The 23,266-nt window shown below is 30.0% G+C and overlaps 2 protein-coding genes across 2 annotated transcripts; both read right to left on the bottom strand.

The window, feature by feature from the left end:
* Positions 1-12,788: 12,788 nt before the first annotated feature.
* On the bottom strand, positions 12,789-13,969 carry LOC136075224 (uncharacterized). The gene is made up of 3 exons (XM_065787716.1): positions 13,797-13,969; positions 13,381-13,540; positions 12,789-12,962 (listed from the first exon to the last, which is right to left on the bottom strand). Exons 1-3 carry the CDS (start codon positions 13,944-13,946, stop codon positions 12,805-12,807), a joined length of 468 nt encoding a protein of 155 aa, XP_065643788.1. The 5' UTR covers positions 13,947-13,969; the 3' UTR covers positions 12,789-12,804.
* A 1,142-nt stretch (positions 13,970-15,111) lies between these two features.
* LOC136075223 (uncharacterized) lies at positions 15,112-18,190 on the bottom strand. The gene is made up of 2 exons (XM_065787715.1): positions 15,527-18,190; positions 15,112-15,223 (listed from the first exon to the last, which is right to left on the bottom strand). Exon 1 carries the CDS (start codon positions 16,906-16,908, stop codon positions 16,003-16,005), a length of 906 nt encoding a protein of 301 aa, XP_065643787.1. The 5' UTR covers positions 16,909-18,190; the 3' UTR covers positions 15,112-15,223; positions 15,527-16,002.
* Positions 18,191-23,266: the final 5,076 nt, after the last annotated feature.

Below are 23,266 nucleotides of genomic sequence, written 5' to 3'. Positions count from 1 at the left end.
GCTCCTCGAGTCATTCAATGCATTACCAACAAAGGATGCTCAGGTTAGTTCTTCTTTTAAGTTTTAAATTAAACTCTTTAAATATAGTTCTAAACTATTTTTTTATTTATAATACTAGCTCTAGATTTAGGTCTAGACCTAGATTCATAATTTTAATGCACCTGTTATTCCACCATGAACATGTTGATTAAATAAGACAAAGAGTTTCTCATTCTCATTTTCTTTCAAATTTAGTTAGGTCTAGAATAGCTAGACCTGTACATCTGAATCATAACCATGGTAGACATCTGGTTGTATTACTGTGTTATGATACCCAAGGCTGGTATTGTATGTTTAATAGGCATTTTTAACTTAGTTTTTTAGTGGGGTGGACTTAATATCACAGTTCATTGTTCTATTTGAACGCAGCATACAAATTTATTAATTCTAACAAAGTAGGTAGGCTTATATATTTTTAAATTTTATAAAAATGCTTGTGTTTCCAAAGATGTGTGACCGGTTGCGTTAATAATCTTATATTGCTTCTTTTTACAGGATTCCTATCTTGCTTCACTGATCACAGTTGCGGAGATTAGCCGAAAAAGACCTCGAAAGGAAGAGCCTAAAAGTGCAAACAGTCACAGCCATCACTATAAAGTATTCCTGAAGAGTACAGATGATGTTGACTCAGATTCATTTGTCTATGTTTGCTTTCAAGCCTTCATCTCCATCTTTGGAATTAAGAAAGGGAGACTTGAGACTATCAAGAGAAGTCTTGCCACTACAGGTAATTTATACTATTAGCAATAAATTTTTGTTTCAGTTTGTGGAATAAAAAAGCTATTTTTTCTTATCATAGTTAATGTAAAAAAAATGCACACTTTTCTATAATCCTTTCTTGTCTATATATTAATATTTTTCAATATTTAAAAAGAAATGTTGAAATTCATAAAGAGTGCTGTTATTCTCTGAACATGTATTTTTATAACTTTTTTTTAATTTTTTTTTAATTTTTTTTACTCACCCCAGGCCTGCCTCCTGTTGATGGACGAGGAAAGCATGGCAGTCATCACAAAATATCTGATGAACTGCGGCAGAGAATAAGAGACCACATCTCTTCGTTTAGGGGTCGGCAGCCTCATTACTCACAAGAGAAGAAGAGACGGCTGTACCTGCCAGAAGAACTCAGCATCTCCAAGATGTTTGATTTATATCAAGAGAAGTGGCCAGGAGACAGTTTAGTGTATGAGTCATACAGGCTTATATTCAACAACGATTTTAACATTGGCTTTGGGTACCCAAGAACCGACACTTGCTCAGCCTGCGACCAATTCTTGGCAAAAATAGAAATTGCTACAAAGACTCTTGAATCAGACCCAACAAATGAAGTCCTCATAAGGGACCTGAAGCAGTTAAAATTTCAAAAAGATCTCCACCAGCGAAAGGCTGACACATTCTACCGGAGAAAAAGAGACGCTAAGCGAAGGGCCAAGATTACACCTCATCTTGAGGCCTTTACGTTTGACTACCAAAAAACGTCAACCTACCCAACAAGTCCACCAATGACTTTTACTACAACAGAAAGCTCACATACCAATCATTTAACATTCACCAACTATCAACTGATGATGTTTTTCTTTACTGCTATGATGAGACTGTCGCTAGGAAAGGTTCAGATGAGGTGGCTTCTTTCCTGTATGACCACATCACAACCAAGGTCAGCGAAGAGGTTACTTACCTTGAACTATTCTGCGATTCCTGCTCAGGACAGAATAAGAACTTTACCCTGATTCGGTTTTTAGATTATATGGTGCACCATAGAAAAAGGTTTACCTCAGTGACAGTGACATTCCCTGAGCGCGGACATTCTTATATGGAGTGTGACAGGGACATGGGTCCAGTAAATACAAAGTCTAGTGCTAGTGTTCCAGAAGACTGGATAAAAATATTTAGTGAAGCACGAAAACATCCTACACCATTTAACGTGACTGATGTTAAACAGGATATGGTCAAAAACTTCTCCGGCTTTCTAAGGCCATTGTATAAGAAAGGCTGCCCGTTCCCCACGCGCCCCATTCGGGAAATGGTTTTTAACAAGGATGAAGGTCCAGGGACCGTTTGTCACAGAGACTCATGGAACGGTATTTTCTTGAAAACAAACATCATTGTTCCAACGAGAAAAAACAATTTTTCAGTATGCACAGCAGTGCCAGTAGCTTTGCATGAAGACAGACTGGCTATATCAGCTGCAAAGTACAAAGACCTCCAAGTCCTCAAAAAATTTACCACCAATGAGGCATTCTATGATGCTCTGCCGTATGACGATAAAGTTGAAGATGAGGGTCAAGACCAGTGAATGTTCATGCATTTTTTATTTTTTTGTTTGTTTAAAATAAAAAATTTTTAAAATTTAATGGTTTTATATAGCTATTTCTTATGTGTTACAATAGAAAAACAGGCAAAGTCCTAATCAACGGAAAAAACAGCAGAGTCCAATCTGAACACATTTTGAAAAAACAAAATTTTCCATGAGCTAACATGATTTTCAGAATATTTTTTTGTTAAAATTTGATGCTTAAATGGATGACCTTCCCTTAAAAATTAAAAGAATTGACAGTTTCTCACATAATTTGTAATAAAAAGGTTTCAAACCTTTAATTTAGGTTTTCTCAAAATGTGAAAAATGTGACTCTGCTGTTTTTTCCATTGTGCTCTTCAATTATGCTTATTGGTAGAAATAATCAAGCATTTTGTAACATCGTGATGATACCAAATATTATTCCGATGTTGGTGAATCTTATGTAAAAAATGTATATAATATAATACTAGAAATAATACCGATAACAACTTGTGAATGTGAAAGAAATATTTCAGTTTAGCGTAGGTTAAATACATACTCCAGAGGTAATATGGTTGAGTCTCGCCTAAACTCTTAAGCATTAATATCCATACATCAAGAATTTTTTCCAGATGTTTAAAGAGTCGTTGACGTTTTTTCAAAGTCAGATGAAAGATATATATATATATATATATATATATATATATATATATATATATATATATATATATATATATATATATATATATATATATATATATATATATTATATGTATATATATATATATGTATATATATATATATATATATATATATATATATATATATATATATATATATATTATATTATATATATATATGTATATATATATATATATATATATATGTATATATATATATATATATATATACATATATATATATACATATAATATATATACAATATATATATATATATATATATATATATATATATATATATATATATATATATATATATATATATATATATATATATATATATATATATATATATATATATATATATATATATATATATATATATTAGGGTGATTCATATTTGACAAATTTTTTGATAATCAAGTTGGTCCTACCTGGAATGATTGACCACCAATATAAAAATAATCTTAGGCCCGAAAATTTTAATGTCAGGTGACTTTAGAGGTCCCGCCAGTCAAATTTGTGTATAAAAACATAGCATAACTTTGGGGTCTGGCGAGTACCTTTAAAATCAACAAGGAATGTCATCTTTTCTTCTGTATGGCATATTTTGGACTACTTATTCATAATAGGGTAGGACCAAAAAGGAATACGGTGGTATTTATTCCACATGATGTGGAGAAAGTGGCGAAAAAACCGTTTTTTTTACATAAAATGACGCAATACTATGTATAACTGACGCTGGTTTATTTTTCATATTTAGACCAAATGTTGAAAATTAATATTAGAGCTAAGCATTAACAATGTTTATATAGAAGGGTCATGTCAATAGCTACCCGCCCCCCTCACCCTATATTATTGAAGATTTATACCTCCTCTAACCATTCTTCGTTGGAAGCGGGGGGCGGGGGAGGGGAGAGGGCGAAGTTTTTAACTTTATTATAAACCATATTATTTAAAATTACTTTATTTTCTTTAGCAAAAAAAACATCATTTGGCAATATAAATATTAAAATCATGATATGTACAGTGACCGACAAAAAAAAAGCCTAGATAGACATGCAAGAGAACTCAGCTAAATTTCTACAACTGATATTGAAGAAAATAAACAAAAAAATTTTATTTGGTGCATTGATTCTTAGATAGAAAAAAAACAAGAAAAAAATGACAAAAATTTGAGAATTTTTATTGAAATAGCGAAATAGACCAAACTAATACTTTGTGGTGAAGTCACGGCTTTTGATCACTGCCTTGCACCGACGAGGCATACTCTCAACAAGTGATTGTAAGAGTTCCCCAAAAATGTTCTTCCATTAATTTTGAAGAATTTGAAACAACTCTTCTTCATTTTTTGGAGCTCTTGTCTTGATTCCATGATCCAATATACTCCAGAGATTCTCGATAGGGTTCAGATCAGGACTTTGAGCTGGCCAAGAAAGAACCACTAATTTTTTGTTCTTCAAATAATTTTTCACATTGTTTGCCGTATGTTTCGGGTCATTATCTTGCTGAAAGACCCAACTTTTATCTTTAAAGAGCACATTTGCTCTAGGTATCAGTTGATAAATTAAGATTTGTTTGTACATTTTACTGTCCATAATACCAGGAATTTTATATAAACGACCAACACCAGATGAAGTAAAACATCCCATACATTCATTTTTTTATCGTGCTTTACAGTTGTCTGGTACATTGTTCGACTTGGGTGCTTTGATAGAAAAAACAACAATTGAAGCAAGAAAAATAATTTAGGATTACGTTTTCGCTCACAATAAATTTTTTTTTTCACAACTCATCAAAAATTTGTCAGGAATTCGACATGTCAAGCTCTAATTGACAAATAATAAAATGACGTAAACATATGGTTGTAGTTTGCCCAAAGATATTTCTAGAATATTAAAGATACACTATTGAAATGAATTATTTCCTCCTGAAATAGTATTAAAAAGTATATATATTGTAAAGAATATTTGATTGTTATTCTTTTTTGTTGTAATTTTTTGAGAGTTTACCTAAGCTTTTTTTTTTTGTCGGACACTGTAAATATAACATAATATATTGCAATGCATAAATATAGTATATAAATCATGTTATTTTTTTCTCTGCTTTCCTATTGCTTCATACGCTAGCTACAACTGTTCCTTGGTTTTTGACGCACGGAAGTGATCTCGTCTTTGCTGCACAGCTAGTATAAGTTCTTGACGATCATCCTCATTGTGAATATTGTTCACAAACTCTAATTAAGTTTAACACCCCTTTCAAAACAATTGTTCACTACTTCAAGTTTACTTACAAAATTGGAGAGTGTTTTGAACTGGTCAACATAGCACCACATAGGAGCAATACAGTTTAACCAAAGTTTGTCCTCCATTCTTGTCAGGTTTAATAAACTGAAGATGAACCAAGAATTCTCTCCAAATAATGGAGCAAGTCCTGGTGGCACTTCTTGCTTAAATTTTAACTTGTTTATCAAGTATGAATTCTCTGAATGCTGAAAATGATCAGGAACTGGTTTGGAGAGTAATGTTTTTGCGATGTTTTTTTTCTCCACATCAGGAAGGGTAGGGTCTAGGAAAGCAAGTGGAACCAAAGTTTCATCTAAGTACCAGATGTGTCTCTTCATTGACATCATTGTACAATTCCGTTTAGAACTCTCTTGGAATCAGAGTCACGTTTCTCTACATATTCTTTGTACTGCACAATTTGCCAATAGGCTATTACATCCTGAAAGGTGCCGCTGAGGGCAATGAGGTTCTCAGAAACCAGACAGAATAGAAAATTGAATTAAATTCTGTCATTGTCTTCAACTCTTTATTATGGGCAGCAGTCAAATTATAGGGCAGATGTGTACTCAATATCTGAATCTTCAAGTAGTAAATGGCTTTTGACATGAACCTAGCATGAGAAACACACCCTGGAGCTCGAACTTTTAAAAATATTTTAGGATACAGATACATCAGGGTAAGTTCCGATAAGTCCCTATAATCCCCTCTTGGAAATATGTCAATGTTTAATGCATCTTTGCAAAACTGGATAGTTTCCTCATTCTGGGTTGCCAAGAAGGTATTGCTGATGGAATTGGTATCAAACTATATTAAATTGGAAGAATCAACAGTTTCCTTGATGTCATTCCAGTTTGTCTGAAACTGTTTGAACATTAAATTTTCTGGAGCTGCTGTTTTGCTGAGGTAATTTGCTCCCAGAAATGTTTGAGATGAAGTTCATATATATGCCTCCTGCAGGCAAGCTCTAATAAAATAGATTCCTGTCTTTGACTGAACCTAATATTGATTCCTGAATGTCTTCCAGTATTTGAGGCAGTTTTGTCAAAACATAGTCCCTTTACATTATCACGTATTCCATAATCTTCCAGTACATTATACAAAGCTTCATACTGAGCAGCCACAGTCCCATGCTCCATTTCTGAAATTCCAAGAAGCTTAATGTCTCCATCAACATTAGCTAAAACAGCAAACCTGTCTCTTTTTTCTTTTTTTCCATTAGTAATATCTTCCATAATTTTTCCATCAAAGTGAGCTATTATGGGGAAAAGTGTTTTCTCAGCAGCTTTTTCAACCCCTATATTGAGCTTTGCAGCATTTTTCTGGATAGTTTTCTTTTGTGCCCGCTAAATAGTAGATTGAGACAGTAAAAAGTCTTCAACATTTCCACCTGAACTAACAACTAAATCTGTACACACATGTAGCAAATCTCTGGAGGAAATATTTTTGGAAACCGAAGTCATGGCAATACCTTTTACAAAATCTTTGGCTTACTGTGGCGTGTCATTACTTGGACCTGGCTGATTGAAATAAAACGAACAATCTGAGTCTATGCTGGTATTTATATCACTGGTTTCTGAGGAAAACTGAAGCTCTGTAGTAAAATCATCTCCTGAGAAATTTGTTCAACACTGTGTACTATCTGTGGATGCTTCAATCTTCTCTGTTCTCTCTTCTTAATTTTCCGGTTATAAAGTTTGTCTTTTTTACCCAGAGTCATTTTACGACTGGTCTTTTGATCTCTCAAAAATTTCATACCGGTACAATACAATTCATAATAAGACAAGTCTTCTTTAGAATATCTTGGATATTTGGTTAAGCATTCCAGAAAACCTTCTTTCCTTTTTTTTTGAAATCTTTTTTAGCTTTTCCTGCTTTTTTTGAGTTCTTGCACTTACTTTTTTTTAAATTCTCCCAGCTGTTGATCAGATCAGTGATATGCTTTGTTTAGTAATATATAAAATAGGTTTAGAAAGTATTATATAATCCAAATTTGGTAGTGTGTTTATGGTAACCTATACCTTTAATATGAATTAAATTTTGTTTGGCCTACCTTATAAAGGGATAAGTGAGTATCCCATACTTGTATCCTCCGTCTATCCATGGTTTCTTAACTGCAAACATAATGCAGTTTTCAGGACAGCTACCAAGACCAGAACACTTTGCTGTTTGACGACCAATGGTACAAGCAATCAGCTTTTTTGTTGGAGTTATTTTGTCTACAGATCGTCTAAACTGAAAGTAGAGAATAATGTCTGTATTTGTTGAAAACATTATTTCTGAAAGATTTTCTTTAAGATCCTCTTCTTCAAAAAGATATGCCCTTGTTTTAAGTCTTGTCGATCTAGGCATCTTGGTTTCTAAACAGTAATATGATTAAAGAAAACAGTTGGTATTCATTCTTTGTTTAAATCACATGTATTTTAAAATAATAATTTTGTATATAACCGCAGATAGTATACTTTTTAGAGATTGTTATGGATACACCAGATACACACACAGAATGTAAAATTACGACAATATGTCTTCCGCAAATACAACAATATGTTAGTTTATAAAACCGCGGAAACGAATAAATATTCCAAAATATTCAGGAATCAAAATGTTATCATAATTTAATGTTTTTTTTTCTAAAGAAAATAAAGTAATTTTAAATAATATGATTTATAAAATCTTATTATTTAAAAAATCAAAATATAAAATCCCCCCCCCCTCCTCCTTCCAACGAAGAAGGGATAGAGGGGGCATAAATCTCCAATAATATAGGGTGAAAGGGGCGGGTAGCTATTGACATGCCCCTTTTATATAAACATTGTTAATGCTTAGTTCTAATATTAATTTTCAAAATTTGGCCTAAATATGAAAAATAAACCAGCGTCAGTTATACATAGTAAAGCGTCATTTCATGTAAAAAAGCCGGTTTTTTGCCACTTTCTCCACATCATGTGGAATAAATACCACCTTATTTCTTTTTGGTCCTACCCTATTATAAATAAGTAGTCCAAAATATGCCATATAGAAGAAAAGTTGGCTTACCGTGTTGATTTTAAAGGTTCCCACCAGACCCCTAAAGTTTGCTATGTTTTTATACACAAATTTGACTGGTGGGGACCTCTAAAGTCACGTGACATTAAAATTTTTGGGCCTAAAATAATTTTTATATTGGTGGTCAACCATTCTAGGTAGGACCAACTTGATTTTCAAATATTCGTTAAATATGAATCACCCTAATATATATATATATATATATATATATATATATATATATATATATATATATATATATATATATATATATATATATATATATATATATATACATATTTACAGTGTCCGACAAAAAAAAAGCTTAGATAGAGATGCAAGAGAACTCAGCTAAATTTCTACAACTGATATTGAAGAAAATAAACAAAAAAATTTTATTTGGTGCATTGATCCTTAGATAGAAAAAAAACAAGAAAAAAATGACAAAAATTTGAGAATTTTTATTGAAATAGCGAAATAGACCAAACTAATACTTTGTGGTGAAGTCACGGCTTTTGATCACTGCCTTGCACCGACGAGGCATACTCTCAACAAGTGATTGTAAGAGTTCCCCAAAAATGTTCTTCCATTAATTTTGAAGAATTTGAAACAACTCTTCTTCATTTTTTGGAGCTCTTGTCTTGATTCCATGATCCAATATACTCCAGAGATTCTCGATAGGGTTCAGATCAGGACTTTGAGCTGGCCAAGAAAGAACCACTAATTTTTTGTTCTTCAAATAATTTTTCACATTGTTTGCCGTATGTTTCGGGTCATTATCTTGCTGAAAGACCCAACTTTTATCTTTAAAGAGCTCATTTGCTCTAGGTATCAGTTGATAAATTAAGATTTGTTTGTACATTTTACTGTCCATAATACCAGGAATTTTATATAAACGACCAACACCAGATGAAGTAAAACATCCCATACATTCACTTTTTTATCGTGCTTTACAGTTGTCTGGTGCATTGTTCGACTTGGGTGCTTTGATAGAAAAAACAACAATTGAAGCAAGAAAAATAATTTAGGATTACGTTTTCGCTCACAATAAATATTTTTTTTCACAACTCGTCAAAAATTTGTCCGAAATTCGACATGTCAAGCTCTAATTGACAAATAATAAAATGACGTAAACATGTGGTTGTAGTTTGCCCAAAGATATTTCTAGAATATTAAAGATGCACTATTGAAATGAATTATTTCTTCCTGAAATAGTATTAAAAAGTATATATATTGTAAAGAATATTTGATTGTTATTCTTTTTTGTTGTAATTTTTTGAGAGTTTAACTAAGCTTTTTTTTGTCGGACACTGTATATATATATATATATATATATATATATATATATATATATATATATATATATATATATATATATATATAAATATATATATATATATATATATATATATATGTATATATATATATATATATATGTATATATATATATATATATATATATATATATATATATATATATATATATATATATATATATAGAGAGAGAGAGAGAGAGAGAGAGAGAGGAGAGAGAGAGAGAGAGAGAGAGAGAGAGAGAGAGAGAGAGAGAGAGAGAGAGAGAGAGACTATTAGTCTATAAAAAAATAAAAATAAAATTTAAACAAAAATTATTTTAAAAAAAAAGCAGTTAAAACATATTTTAAAAAACTCCTATCAAGAAAAGGAAAGAATCTAGAATTAGAGGGTTAACCTTATGCAGCATTACTATTATGGTGCACTTTGTTACTAATTTATCACTAATGGTGCACTTTGTAAAGGAAATATAGCATAAATTGACATGTCTAATTAATGAAAGAAAAAGCCAAGGCAAAATTAGTAAAAATTTCTATTAAAAATAAATTCTACAAATGCAATCCATAACAAATTTAGTTATTATTCAATGATATAAACAACGACGTTCCTCCTATAAAAGTCGCCAAGGGCATGTCCGCTTTACCCTTGCTATGCCTGTTTCTGTCACTCCACTTTTTAAATAGTTTTAAATTCTGTCACTCTACTTTTTAAATATACTTAAATGCTAGGAAGGTTTGATGGGAAGCGGGGGGGGGGGAGGAGAAATAATACAAAGTTTCGCTTCACCCATTTATGATGCTAGATTCGTCCCTGATGAGGATGCTCTTTTGAAGCTTTGAATGACCAGTTAGGCAGATTAGGTTATAACATATTTTTTTAGGTCTCACTTGTATTGAATTGAAATCTGTCTTGTTCATTTGGCATATTTGATCTGCTTGGATAGCAGTAAGCTGTCTTAAACATTTTTTCAGACAGAGAAAACACAAAAAATTTTCATCTTTTATTGCAAGTCTTTGCATGATTTGTCATTGTAGCATTTCACAAAATCCAACTTGAAGGAAATAGTTACTTAAATTACAAGGAAATATTTCTTCAATAGTTCTTTTTTTTTAAGAAAATAAATTTTCAAAAAAATGATATTTGTCATACTTATTGGCAATTTAGATGAGATTTTAATTAATGATTCCTAGAATAAAATTTTACTGCTCTTTAAAGAACTATTCTCCCTTTCACGAGATTTTCCTCTAACTCCCCCCCCCCTTCCTCCCAAAAAAAAAAAACTTTTTATTTGTCAATTATTTTAGTCATCTATATTTATATTATTTTAGTTATCTTATTTACATACTTATTTTGAAAATGCTGATAACTTCACGCAATGCTTAAGCAAAATCAAACGATTTAAATGGCAAATCAAAATTTTGGTTTATAAAATGAAAATGTTAGTTGTTGCAATAAAACAATTATAGTAATAAAATAACAATTATATAATAAAACTGTTGGTATAGCATAGTAGAACACTCATGTAACCATTATTTTGAAAATAGGGACCAAATATCACAGTGATAGGTAACGTTTTTTAGGCAAAAAAGTAAAAAAAATATAAACGTTAAATCAATAGCTAGTTAATCCAACCCGTACATAAAATTTTATGGAAAATCTATGAAAAAAAAAACATGGAAAAACCAAGGAATTTAAATGGGTATTTAGAATGCGTTTTCTTGGAAAAACCAATAGTTTTCCATGGAAAGGTGTTTCAAATATAAATTGAAATTTCATGGTTTTCCATGGTGTTTTTCTTAGTAAAATAGCATGATTTGTTTTCAAGGTTTTTTGAAATCTAATGTTATTTTATATGTCATATAAACCATAGAACGCAAATTTTATCACGCAATTCGCTATTACGATTGAATTCTCTTATGCTATGGGATCGCTTTTGCGGAATAAAATCAATAAACAAAATAAAATTTAAATATTGTTAAATCCTAAATCATTTTTACTACCAACAAGACCATGATTGACATCATTAACGGAATCGTTAATGTGTATGTTACAGCAAAGTTGCTAGTCCAGTAAACTGTATGTGTTTTTAGAGCGAGAAGCATTTTGATTTACAGTTTGATAAGTATTAATACCAGAAATTAAATCAATAGGACGTTTAATTTGTGTCTCTAAAGCATTAACAAACTCTGTTTAAGCTTAAAAAGCAGATGAATCTTGGCCATTTATTAAACTACGAACTGCTAGCTGCGCTGACAAAAAGTAGATAGCATATTCTTGAAGTGATTCGCTAATAAATCGTAGGCCGCCTTTTGGAAGACCATCCTATTGATCAGAAATTTGACCTACCGCTAAATTAATAATATAATAATCACCTGTCTTTCTGTCTTGAACTAACCTTTTTGGGTCATAGTCGTAATCCCACGTTTTAATACCTTTTTCTGAATCAATATTAAATTCAGTTTAAAATTTTTCAACAACTTCTTTATTATAATTGCATTTCCATGCATTAAAACGTGCTTCATTTAGGAGTGTAACGCTAGGCTTCTATAAAACGCGGCGTACAGTATAATACAAATGAAGTTTTAGCAAAGCTCTCCATAAATGGTCTGTACAATATAACATTAGTCTATTTACACCACAGCAAGCGGTAGCGCAACATTTAAAAACACAAATTTTAAAAGACATATATAGCTGGCATCTTCACCTCGAGTATAATTTTGAAAAACATGAGGTTGTCTAAAGCTATTTGTAAAAAATGTGCTGCTATACTTTGGTTTAAAGTGGAAATCTTTGTTGACAAAAATAATAAGTAAGTAATAGGGTTTTTAATATTCCCAGCCAGCCAAAAAACACGGGGCCCACATGGGGCCCGCATTGTTTAAAGTATGGGACCCGTACGGGAATCCCAGTCGGGACCCACAAGGTTTTGTCCAAGAGGCCCACACGGGAACCGCATGGGAACGTTTTTGGAAGGGTCCCGCACGGGAACCGCATGGGTACGTTTTTAGGAGGGTTGATCGCGGGATATGGTAATAAAACTGTTTTTAAGCTTAATTGTCTATACTGATCAGATTACGACTTGCCTGACCACACGCACGAGTATCACCGTACGGCAATCCTCAAATCTCCTAGAACGATAGTAAGTCTATATATTTTATTTAATAGCCGAATATTTTTTAAGTTTAACTATATTTTTGATAACAACAGATCAGCATTATCTGATAAAGATTTTTTTTTCCGGCTGTCTTGGCCTCGATCTCGGGCGTTGAAAAACCATTTGCGCAACTCGACCTCTATCTCCTTTTGGGTTGCATTAGCTGTCAATGCATTTCTTTTAACTGCACCTAAACACAAACGATAATAATAATAAATGTTAGTAAATATAACTAAAAGGTTTTAAATCCTTTTTAAAAAAATTTACTAACATTTAAACCAATAGGTTTAAAGTAAAAAATAGTAATTTATTGTAATGCCATAAATTAAATAGTCTATGACTAAATGTCTAATTGTAAACATGTAATTGTAATGTCAACATATCAGGATTTAAGCGTGTCAATGAATATGAATATATATATATATATATATATATATATATATATATATATATATATATATATATATATATATATATATATATATATATATATACACATAACATTAATTATAAGCAAATATATTATTTTTATGCTTACATATTAATTTAAATATATTCAAATATATTTAAAATAATATAGGATTTATTATGTGAAAAGCAAAACTTACCGCAGACTACTTCAAATATTTCCAGTTTTGAAAAACATACTTTTCCAGACTGTCCAGAGAGATTGCACAATCTTCCAAGATTATTAGACAGAACAAATTTCATCATTCTTTTGATGGCATCATCCAATGAGCTTCCACCAATATTAGACACAATACAAGTCTTAAAAAAGTAACAAATTTGATTTTTTTAGTAAAAAAAATAAATAATAAATGGAATTAAATTAGGAGATAATTGAATTATTAGTTTTATGACCGATTGCATTGCTAGTCTAACATTGTACAAATTTTTTTTGGTCAAGATATAATAAAGGGAAGGAGGTCTTAAAAAAAGAGGCAAGGCAGGTCTCGTAAGGATTGGGGGCAAACATAGATTAAAATAAACCAATAAATCAAAAAAAAAAATCTTTATTTATCACCAATGTTCTCTTGATTGATCGATCTTTTAACTGCTCCTCCAAATCATCCATATCTTTAATACTGGAAATTGGAAGGTGAATGCCTGTAGGCATTTCATTATCTTTTTCCACCTGAGGTGTATTTATTTGTCGCATAATGGATTGCAACATTACAGAATGAGTCTTTTGATTTTCTCTTCAAGGGTTGTTATCAACCTCTCCAAAAGAACAGCTAAATCATATATATTTTTTTTAATTATCAAATGTAAATAAAATGTTAAATAAAAATTATTATTCAGTCAAAGGTTAGATAAACTAATTTTAATGAACTTATAAAAAATTATTAATTGAAGAAATGTGCAGGTTTAAAAACAAGCTTACATGAGTTGATCGAACTTAAAACATGAGCTGGTGTTTCTACAATAGTTTATGATTGACTGGACAACACATCAGGTTGTAACACACCAGGCTGGCCATCAGATCGATTGGATTGTGCATTGTTTAGGTATTTAGATGCATTTTGCTTAATTTTAACCTGAGACATATGTGATCATGATTATTTTTCCCTCAAGAGTTCAGGTGGTGTTGGTTTTGTAATACCACGGGTGTTTGTATATCTGAAATAACAATTAGAAAACAAACTAAGTGTAAATGTAACAGGCTATATTAAGTTTTTAAACTATTACTCACAGGTCTATCCACACTCAAAATTAAACCATCTTATATTTCCTTAATTTAAATATAAATTTTAATAGCCTATGGGTAGTAAATTTTCCAATAAACTTTACCAATCGTCTATTTAATCCACCTCACTAACAGTTTTTCAAATTTAATGACACCCCTAACTATTCCACATACCCTATCTATTAAAGACAATACTCACACCTCTCTTCTATAAAAATCTAAAAATATAAAGAAATAAAAATACGAAAATCTATAATACTAATTTATTTGTAATTTTTTTCATAATATTATATACACTATGAAAATAGAATTTTATCTTACCATTTTATTAGGCTTTCTTGAAAAAAGTCTTCAACTTTATCATCATCCACTTCATTTTCATAGGTGAAAGAATGTTTTCTTTTTCTATAAAACAATTATTATTTTAAATTATGATTATTAAATAAATAAAAATAAATAAATTAAATAATTATTGGTTTCATTATTAAAACAACCAATATACAAAAATAAAAAAGTAAAAGTCTGAAAATAATCTGTAAATCTGAAAACCACCAAATATATTTCTTAAAGTTAAAAATAAATTTGAAATAAGCATATGCTAAATTTTTTTTGTAACTCTGAACAAAAGTAAATCTTGCTTGAAATCACAAACCTAATTTTCCGTGTCTCCATATCTCTACAATCACCAGAATCATCTGTATCATAATCAACATTGGATGTCTCTTCAGCCAGCTTTGTTTTTTCTTTTGCACTTTTAAGAGTGTCTAGAAAAATTACTTATATTTTGTGTACATTGATTTGAATATTCAGAAAAATAATATAAACAACATTAGTTAAATATTATGCTCTAAACAATTTTAGTTTTAACTTCCTGCAAGTCTATGTATATTTTTGGCTGTTGAAAATTTGCACAGACAATATATTTTGGAAATAGGAGAAAGAAGAGATATTTTTTCTACCACTACCAAAGCATTTTGTATATGACTAATTGATAGTCCCTAAAGGACCTTTAAATTTTCTATTAAAAGACAAACACTAAGAATCTCAAAAAATTTAACAATACTTACTTGCAGTTCCCAGAATTCGTACTTTGTATAAAAGCCAGTGTTCTTCTGGATTGCTGCATGTTTTTTTGGCATTCAACACTTTGTTCGCTGATTTTGCTGGTGGATAGTAAAAATTTAAAACAGTTTTATTTTTGATTAAATTATTAACATCCCAGTTGAGTCTATCAACCATCCACTTGATTGGCAGAAAATCAATCTCTTGAGTCTCAATATATTCGAGAATAGCATACATTTTTGAAAATTTATTATTGTAAAAAGTACTGCAGAAATTAAATAAACAATAATAAGTCATGTAATCATAAAGCTTATAACTTACTCTTTCTTTAATTTTTTAAAATCAAATGAAAATAATCCAAAATAATTTTTGTCATAATTTTTGTATATTTATTTATTTATGGAATAACAAATCGTATATTAAACATTCACACTGTAAACTATATTAATATGAAAAAACTTGAAAACAATTTCATTAAAAATTATGAAAAATGCATTTGAGGTAAAGCAACAAATCCTTGTTTAAAAGGGAGTAGAATATACTTGGTCATGAGACTAGCAATAGGAAAGGTTCGTCTTATGCCAGTAAGTTTGGTAACAAAGTATATTGCAAGCGAAATGGAACTAACTGGATCTGAAAAAAATAGTTCCATATCTTCAAACTCTTCAAACACAACTAAAGCTTCATTAGGCTCAGCAAAGGTGGAATTATGCAAAATATTTTTTACAATTCCTAACTTATTTTCAACCTTGAAACAATTATCTCCAATTGATGTGGAAACAAAATAATCAGGTCCATGGTAATGTTTGAATTGGATATAAGATTGGTATTCAACAGGCATAGGACCATCTAAATGAATTTTCTTCAAGATTGGTTCTTTTTTATTGGAAGTGTCTTGATTGATGTTGGAGTGCCCTTCAATAATTCGGCGTACCACTTGACCAGTTGGATTTTGAGGCTTGCAAACTAATTTTTTCAATCTTCCTAGGTAACTTTCAAATCTAAACGCTGACACGTTATCAAGAACACCATAGCGTTTAGCATCACTTGGTAAATGTATTAAAGAATGGATATTATATACAAGTTGATTTTCACCATATAACTTTGAAAATGTGACCACAAAGTATTTTAATAGTTGTTCGGCATAGTCAAGATTTTTTGACAACAAATTTGGGCTGAGCAATATTCGTATGGCAACAGACAAATCAAGGAAATTTGAATAAACTGTGTCTTTTAGGACATTTTTTAAGACAACAGGCCCAGTGTACAATAAAAATTGTCTTAATTCAGTCGCTTTCCATTTTTTATATTCTAAAAGAGATCGTGGCTTTCGTGAAAACTCTCTTGGGATGTGTTTACAAATAACAGCTAAGTTGTCAGATATCATGGATAATTGTAACTGAGCTTACAATCCCCACGCGGTCCATGAATCCATTGAAACAGAATCCTACGCATAGCACCTAAACACACAAGGTGCATATAATCTAATGGAAATTCTGTAACCATACCACAACCCAACTCCTCCAATGGTGAAGTACCTACATGATGCTCAAAATATTGACGCTCAGTAAAGATTAAGTCTGTAATTAGTGGTTCTGCTATATTGGGTAGTGTAATTTTGTTACACCATTTGCCACGCTGCATACATCTCTCACATGAATTATAACCAGAGTGAGGTTTAATACATTTAATGAAAGCCCTTGCTGGTGCATCGCATATTATAGCATCAATTTTCACTATATAAGTTTTATTATTAAATAAAAAGCCATGTTGTTTTAAGCTCTTCATTTCTGAAACAAAGTCATTTAGATATTCATCAAGAGAAGTAGGTTTTTTTGCACTACTATATATAGCAATAGGAAAAGTTCCACCTAATGGGCACTCTTTCAGTGAACCAAGAATTGGCCAAAAAGAAATAGAATTGCTGTTAAAAAGTGGTATACCATCAATGTTAATATTAATATGTAAAAGTTCAACTTGAGAATTGGGAAGATTGAATTTAAAAATATTTTGTATCCAATACTGCACCCCAAAATAATAATATTCTCCACCTGCAACATGCTTGATATCAATATTCCGACGAGTATTTAAAAGAGTTCTTGAATCAGTAGGAAGCTCAGAGTGTAACGGACTCAATATACGTAATAAACCTCCTAAAGCTGAATGAGATACACGAATAGGTTATTGCCCAATCCTGCAACATATTTCCTAATGTACAGTCATCATTTTTATTATTATCATCAATATCGTCACTTAAGGTGCTGCTAACTTCATCAGCTTCCAAATCACATCTACTATAATCAAAATCAACACTTGATTTATTTTCAATACTATCAGAGAGCATTTCTGAATACTTGGTTTGTGATCTATCAAAAGTAGTTAAACATTCATTTCGATTTTTGTGTCCATTTACATTCTGATCAAAACCTTTTTTTAAATTACTAAAGCTTATGTCATCCAATGTCCTTGAAGTAATAGCAGGATTGTCTAGCATGGAAATACTTTCATATTTATCTTTTTGAAATAACTCTGTCAGTATATTTGAGACTCTTGAATTAATTCTTCTTCTTTTTGTTCTATCGGAACACATCTTGAAATTAACGTTAAATGTTGCCATTATAATTTTTAATTGTATTTAATATTTTCTGATAACAGCTATTTCTTAAATAATAAATATGTAAAGACAAATAAAAAATTATGGTTAGCTAAGATGTGCAAGAGTTATAAATGTTTCAGCTAACCATTATTTTCATCATCATCATAATTATCATCAAGTAATCTGTTGCATGATTCATCAGATATATCTAATGAAACAATCAACAGATTACCTGATGAAACACGAATTTTTGCGTAATATATAAAATAATATAATTAACATATACAATGATATATATATATATATATATATATATATATATATATATATATATATATATATATATATATATATATATATATCATTGTATATATATATATATATATATATATATATATATATATATATATATATATATATATATATATATATATATATATATATATATATATATATATATATATATATATATATATATATATATATATATATATATATATATATATATATATATATATATATATATATATATATATACAATGATCATTATAACAAGTACATGGGTTATACAAAATAGTTTAAACTATTTTGTATAACCCATGTACTTGTTACTATACGAAATAGCATAAATAAAATTTAAATGTTTTTAAAATTGTATGAACATTTCATACAAAACATATAAACGTTTATATAAACGTTTCATATAAATAAATACTATGTATAAATAAACACTATGTATATAAAATAGATAAATCTATAAATTAAAACCCCAAAATGTTCAAGTCGCTAATATAAGTAAATTAAATTAAATAATGTTAGCGATGGAATTCATGCTCACGATGGTTCGGGATATCTACACGGGACCCACACTGAAACCGACGCTAAAACCTCGCTGAACCCAGGCTGGCCCAGACTAAAACGGCGCGGGACCCAAGTGTCATGGTTTGCTGGGTTGCTAGTAGTTATTGGACATCGACTGGCTCTTTCAGTTGCACAGTGGGCCAGAATTGCCTAAAAATGGCAAAACTATTTATGGGTTAAATAAAGACAAATGTTACATGTTTATAGAGGTTTTTGGGGCCAAGGAGTTCGTTTTTGGGTTCCATTTTAACTTCGGAGTAGTCATGACCAAAAATGTGGTTATTTTAGGGGTTTCCAAGGGTGATTATGGGGTGTCTCGATGGTTTTTAAATTAGATGGGAAATTTAATTTTCTAAATATACGTAACTGCGGTCAAGAAAATAGAAAATTGGCATATTCGGTCTTAAAATGTGGCGATATCCGCTCAAATAGTACATTTAGGGGTGGTCAAGGGTGTTTCTGGAATATCTCGATGGTCTTTGAATTAGATGGTAATTTTGAATGTCTAAACATAGTTACTTGATATCAAGAAAATCAAGTCTGGCCATATTTGGTCTCCAGAAGAGGTTATGATTGCACATGTAGGTGTGGTCATGAGTTGTCAAGACATTTTTGTAATTTTTTATTTATTTTATGTTTGGATTATTGTTCATGTGTGTACTACATAAAAAAATTATTTTTAAATAAGCAATGTTCAATTTTGCAAGGTGTTATAAATATAATACTTGAATAACATTGGAGAGTTAAATCTGAGAGAACTTTGTTAAAAGTAGTTAAAAATTAAAAAAACAAAAACAAAACAAGTTTTTACTAGAACATAGGTTACCATGATGTACATAACAAAAATTACATGAAATTCAATTCTATCACAAAAAAGATTTCTCTACGCTAAACAAAACTCTTCTTATTGCATTTTTAAAATCTTTTTGCATACATAAATATAAATAATAGTCACTATACTGACGGATCCAGCATCATTTTGTGTTTGAGGTAGCTAACTTCCAGACATGGAGCAAACTCCGTAGATTTTTTTATGCTTATTCTTATGTCAAATAATGATGCTTTGCAAAAATTGCAGTGTATGGAGACAGGGAAAATTAGGCCCCAAAATTTCATCTCTCTCCGACCCCAGTCTCCAATCCTAGGCAACAATTTGATAAAATATTTTTTTCACTATTTTCAACTAGACTTATATTCTTCGATAAATTTTAAGTTTCATTGTATCTTTTATCAGCGTTCAAAAAATATGACCATATTAATTTTAAACCCCCTCAATATGAGGGGGTTACAAATTTTGTATCGTCATAATTTCTGAACGCTGATAGATAATACTATGAAAATTAGAATTTATTGATGAAATTAAGTCTAGTTGTGAATAGTATAAAAAAATATTTTATCACCTTGTTGCCCTCACGTTTGGGGTAAGAGGGGATTGAATTTTGGGGCTTATTTTTTCCCAGCTTCTAAATCTTTATTTGTTCCCATCCTCCTCGTTAAAATGCTCCATAACTTTTTACAATAACATTAGAAAGGGTGTTTAAAAAAGATTTTAAGATTCTTCTTTATTTTTTTGAGGCAAAGTCACAATTTGATATCCTTAATAATAAAAAGCTTAGCACCTCCGCGCTTGACTGAGCTCAGTAGGTGCTCAGAAAATTTGGTTGTAAGTTTAAATTTATATATGAGAGTGTAATTTTAAGTAGATCACATGTGCAGTCTAGTGCGGCCGAGTGTTTTTATGCTTGTGTAAAGGTAAGTGTTAAAAAAAATATTGCTCATTTTAAGGAGTTTTATTGAAAAACACTTTAAAAAAAGTAAGCATAAACAATAGATATCCATATTTCTTCTTCTTATTTTAATATATGATGTCAATAGACTAATATAAACCGTGAAGGAGTTAAATTGTTGTAAAATTATCTTGCTTGATCTATATTTCTTTTTTACATGGTTTTTACATTTTCACTAATATTTAAAAGGTAAAATATTGCAATTTTTGTGGTAATATTGATATATTGAGCTAAAAAATCAGAGTAGGGCAAAAATTATATTAGTTTTAGAGTGTTGGGGGTCTCTAGATTACATTTACAAATAAAAATTATTCCAATATAAAAGTTGGTTTGAAAGGGTTTTGCTCACCTCTGACCTGCTATGGATTGTGTAACAAATTACCTTACTCAATGAATGGTTGAAAACTATCTCTAAACAAAACTAGAAGCCAATATATTCTTTTTTCTAAATCCTCCAAATCTGAAACAAAAACTCCCAAATATTTCAATAGAAAAAACTAACTTACAACGGACATTCTGCATTAATTTCTTTGGCGTTTTACTTGTCAAACAAATAAGTTGGAAAGACCACATTAATTTAATAGAAAATAAATTTTCAAAGAGTATTGGAATTATGAACAAGGCAAGACATATGTTAGATAAAAACTGCTTAAAACCTATCTACTTTTCATTTATCAATAGCTATATCAGTTATTGTAATATTGCGTGGGCCAGCACTTATCCATCAAACATAACGCGTATCTTAAATAAACAAAAACAAGCAAGCCACCTTATACTAAATTCTAATAAATACACTTTATCAAATAAATATTTACAGTATTCTTTTATTCATGTTTAGATTGAAATATCGCATGCTGCCAAATATTTTTGAGGAACTTTTTTTTATTATAAATCATAAAAATCAAACAAAGAACTCATTGCATAACTGTCAGGTACCAAAAACCTTGTTAAAACAATATAATTTCTCAATAACATACCGAGGGCCACATTTGTGGAACTCATTCCTTCCAATTGAAAGTAAAACTATAATTTTAATTCAAACTTTCATAATTATTTCCAAAATTACATATCTTAATTTCTATTTCATTTTTAATATCTCCTTTTTTTTATTTCTTAATTTTTCTTTCGTTTGCTAAAAAGCAAAACATATTTTTTTGCTCATTTATTTAAATTTGTATTAATTTCCTTTTTTATATATATATATATATATATATATTTTTTTTTTATGTCTGTAAAAATATTTTTTTTATGTATAAAAAAATGTTAAATGTTTATTTAAAAGTATTTATATTATTTCACTGATATTGTAAAACTTTATGATAGATTTATGATAGTGTAAACGATACAACGGGGCTAGATGGTAAGACTTATGTCTTCTGCCTGCTCTGGTCATATCTCAACTCAAAATATTTTGTAAACAACATATTATGAAAATGACGAAATAAATTAAAAAAAAGGACAACCTCCTATGAACTGGCCGTCGCTACCAGCTGGTAAGTTGTTAATCAATCTTGGGCATTTATCTTGATCGCTATCTGGGATGCGATACCATTGTAGTCTTTCTAATTTAACTTTCTTATCTGCTTCAATAGCATAATATTTAGCATATTTGCTTGGTTATCCAATATTTATTGTGTTATCATTAACAAAAGCATATTTAGAGTCACAAAAACTTAGAGCGCCATCTGGTATTAATATAGCCTTGTTCCTGGATTATAATATGACATTTTTATAATTTAACGTCTTGTATTTCTAAAAGTGCGTTTCTTTTTCTTGTTATATATATCAATTAGTAGTATAATTAAAGCTCCAGCAACTATAATAATATCCACACGTTTTCAGCAACTAATCCATCAATTTTTGAACCTATAATAAAAATCAAATATTGAAAATTACCAACAATAGAAATCGCTTCTGCAGCTTTTGAAGCTAACCAGTACAAAAATTATTTTATCAAATACTTGCCTGGGGTGGGAGGCTGGGGTGGGAGAGGGATGAAATTTTGAGGCCTAATTTTTCCTTGCCTTCAATCATTGCAATTGTTTGCATAAAATCATTATTTGACATAAGTATAAACATAAAAGAGTGTTTGGAGTGCGCTTCATGTCTGAAAGTTAGCTACCTCAAACACCAAAAAATGCTGGATCCATCAGTGTAGAGACTATTAATTAATTATATTTACGTAAGCGAAAAGATTTTATTTATGTAAAAAGAAGAGCTTAGTTTAGTAAAGAGAAATTTATTTGTTTACGAGAAAAAAAGATTTTGATTTCTTGTTTGTGCACGGAAAAGTCAAAAACTCCAATTAACCTAAGGAGGCTAAGGGGCTCTGGATGTACTAATATATAATTTATGTCATCACCTAGATTCTTATATATATATATATATATATATATATATATATATATATATATATATATATATATATATATATATATATATATATATATATATATATATATATGTATATATATATATATATATATATATATATATATATA

Source organism: Hydra vulgaris, chromosome 01 (genome assembly GCF_038396675.1).
Source record: "Hydra vulgaris chromosome 01, alternate assembly HydraT2T_AEP".
Lineage (NCBI taxonomy): Eukaryota > Metazoa > Cnidaria > Hydrozoa > Anthoathecata > Hydridae > Hydra > Hydra vulgaris.
Note: the sequence above shows the minus strand (reverse complement) of the source record. Positions and strands in the feature narration are given on the sequence as shown.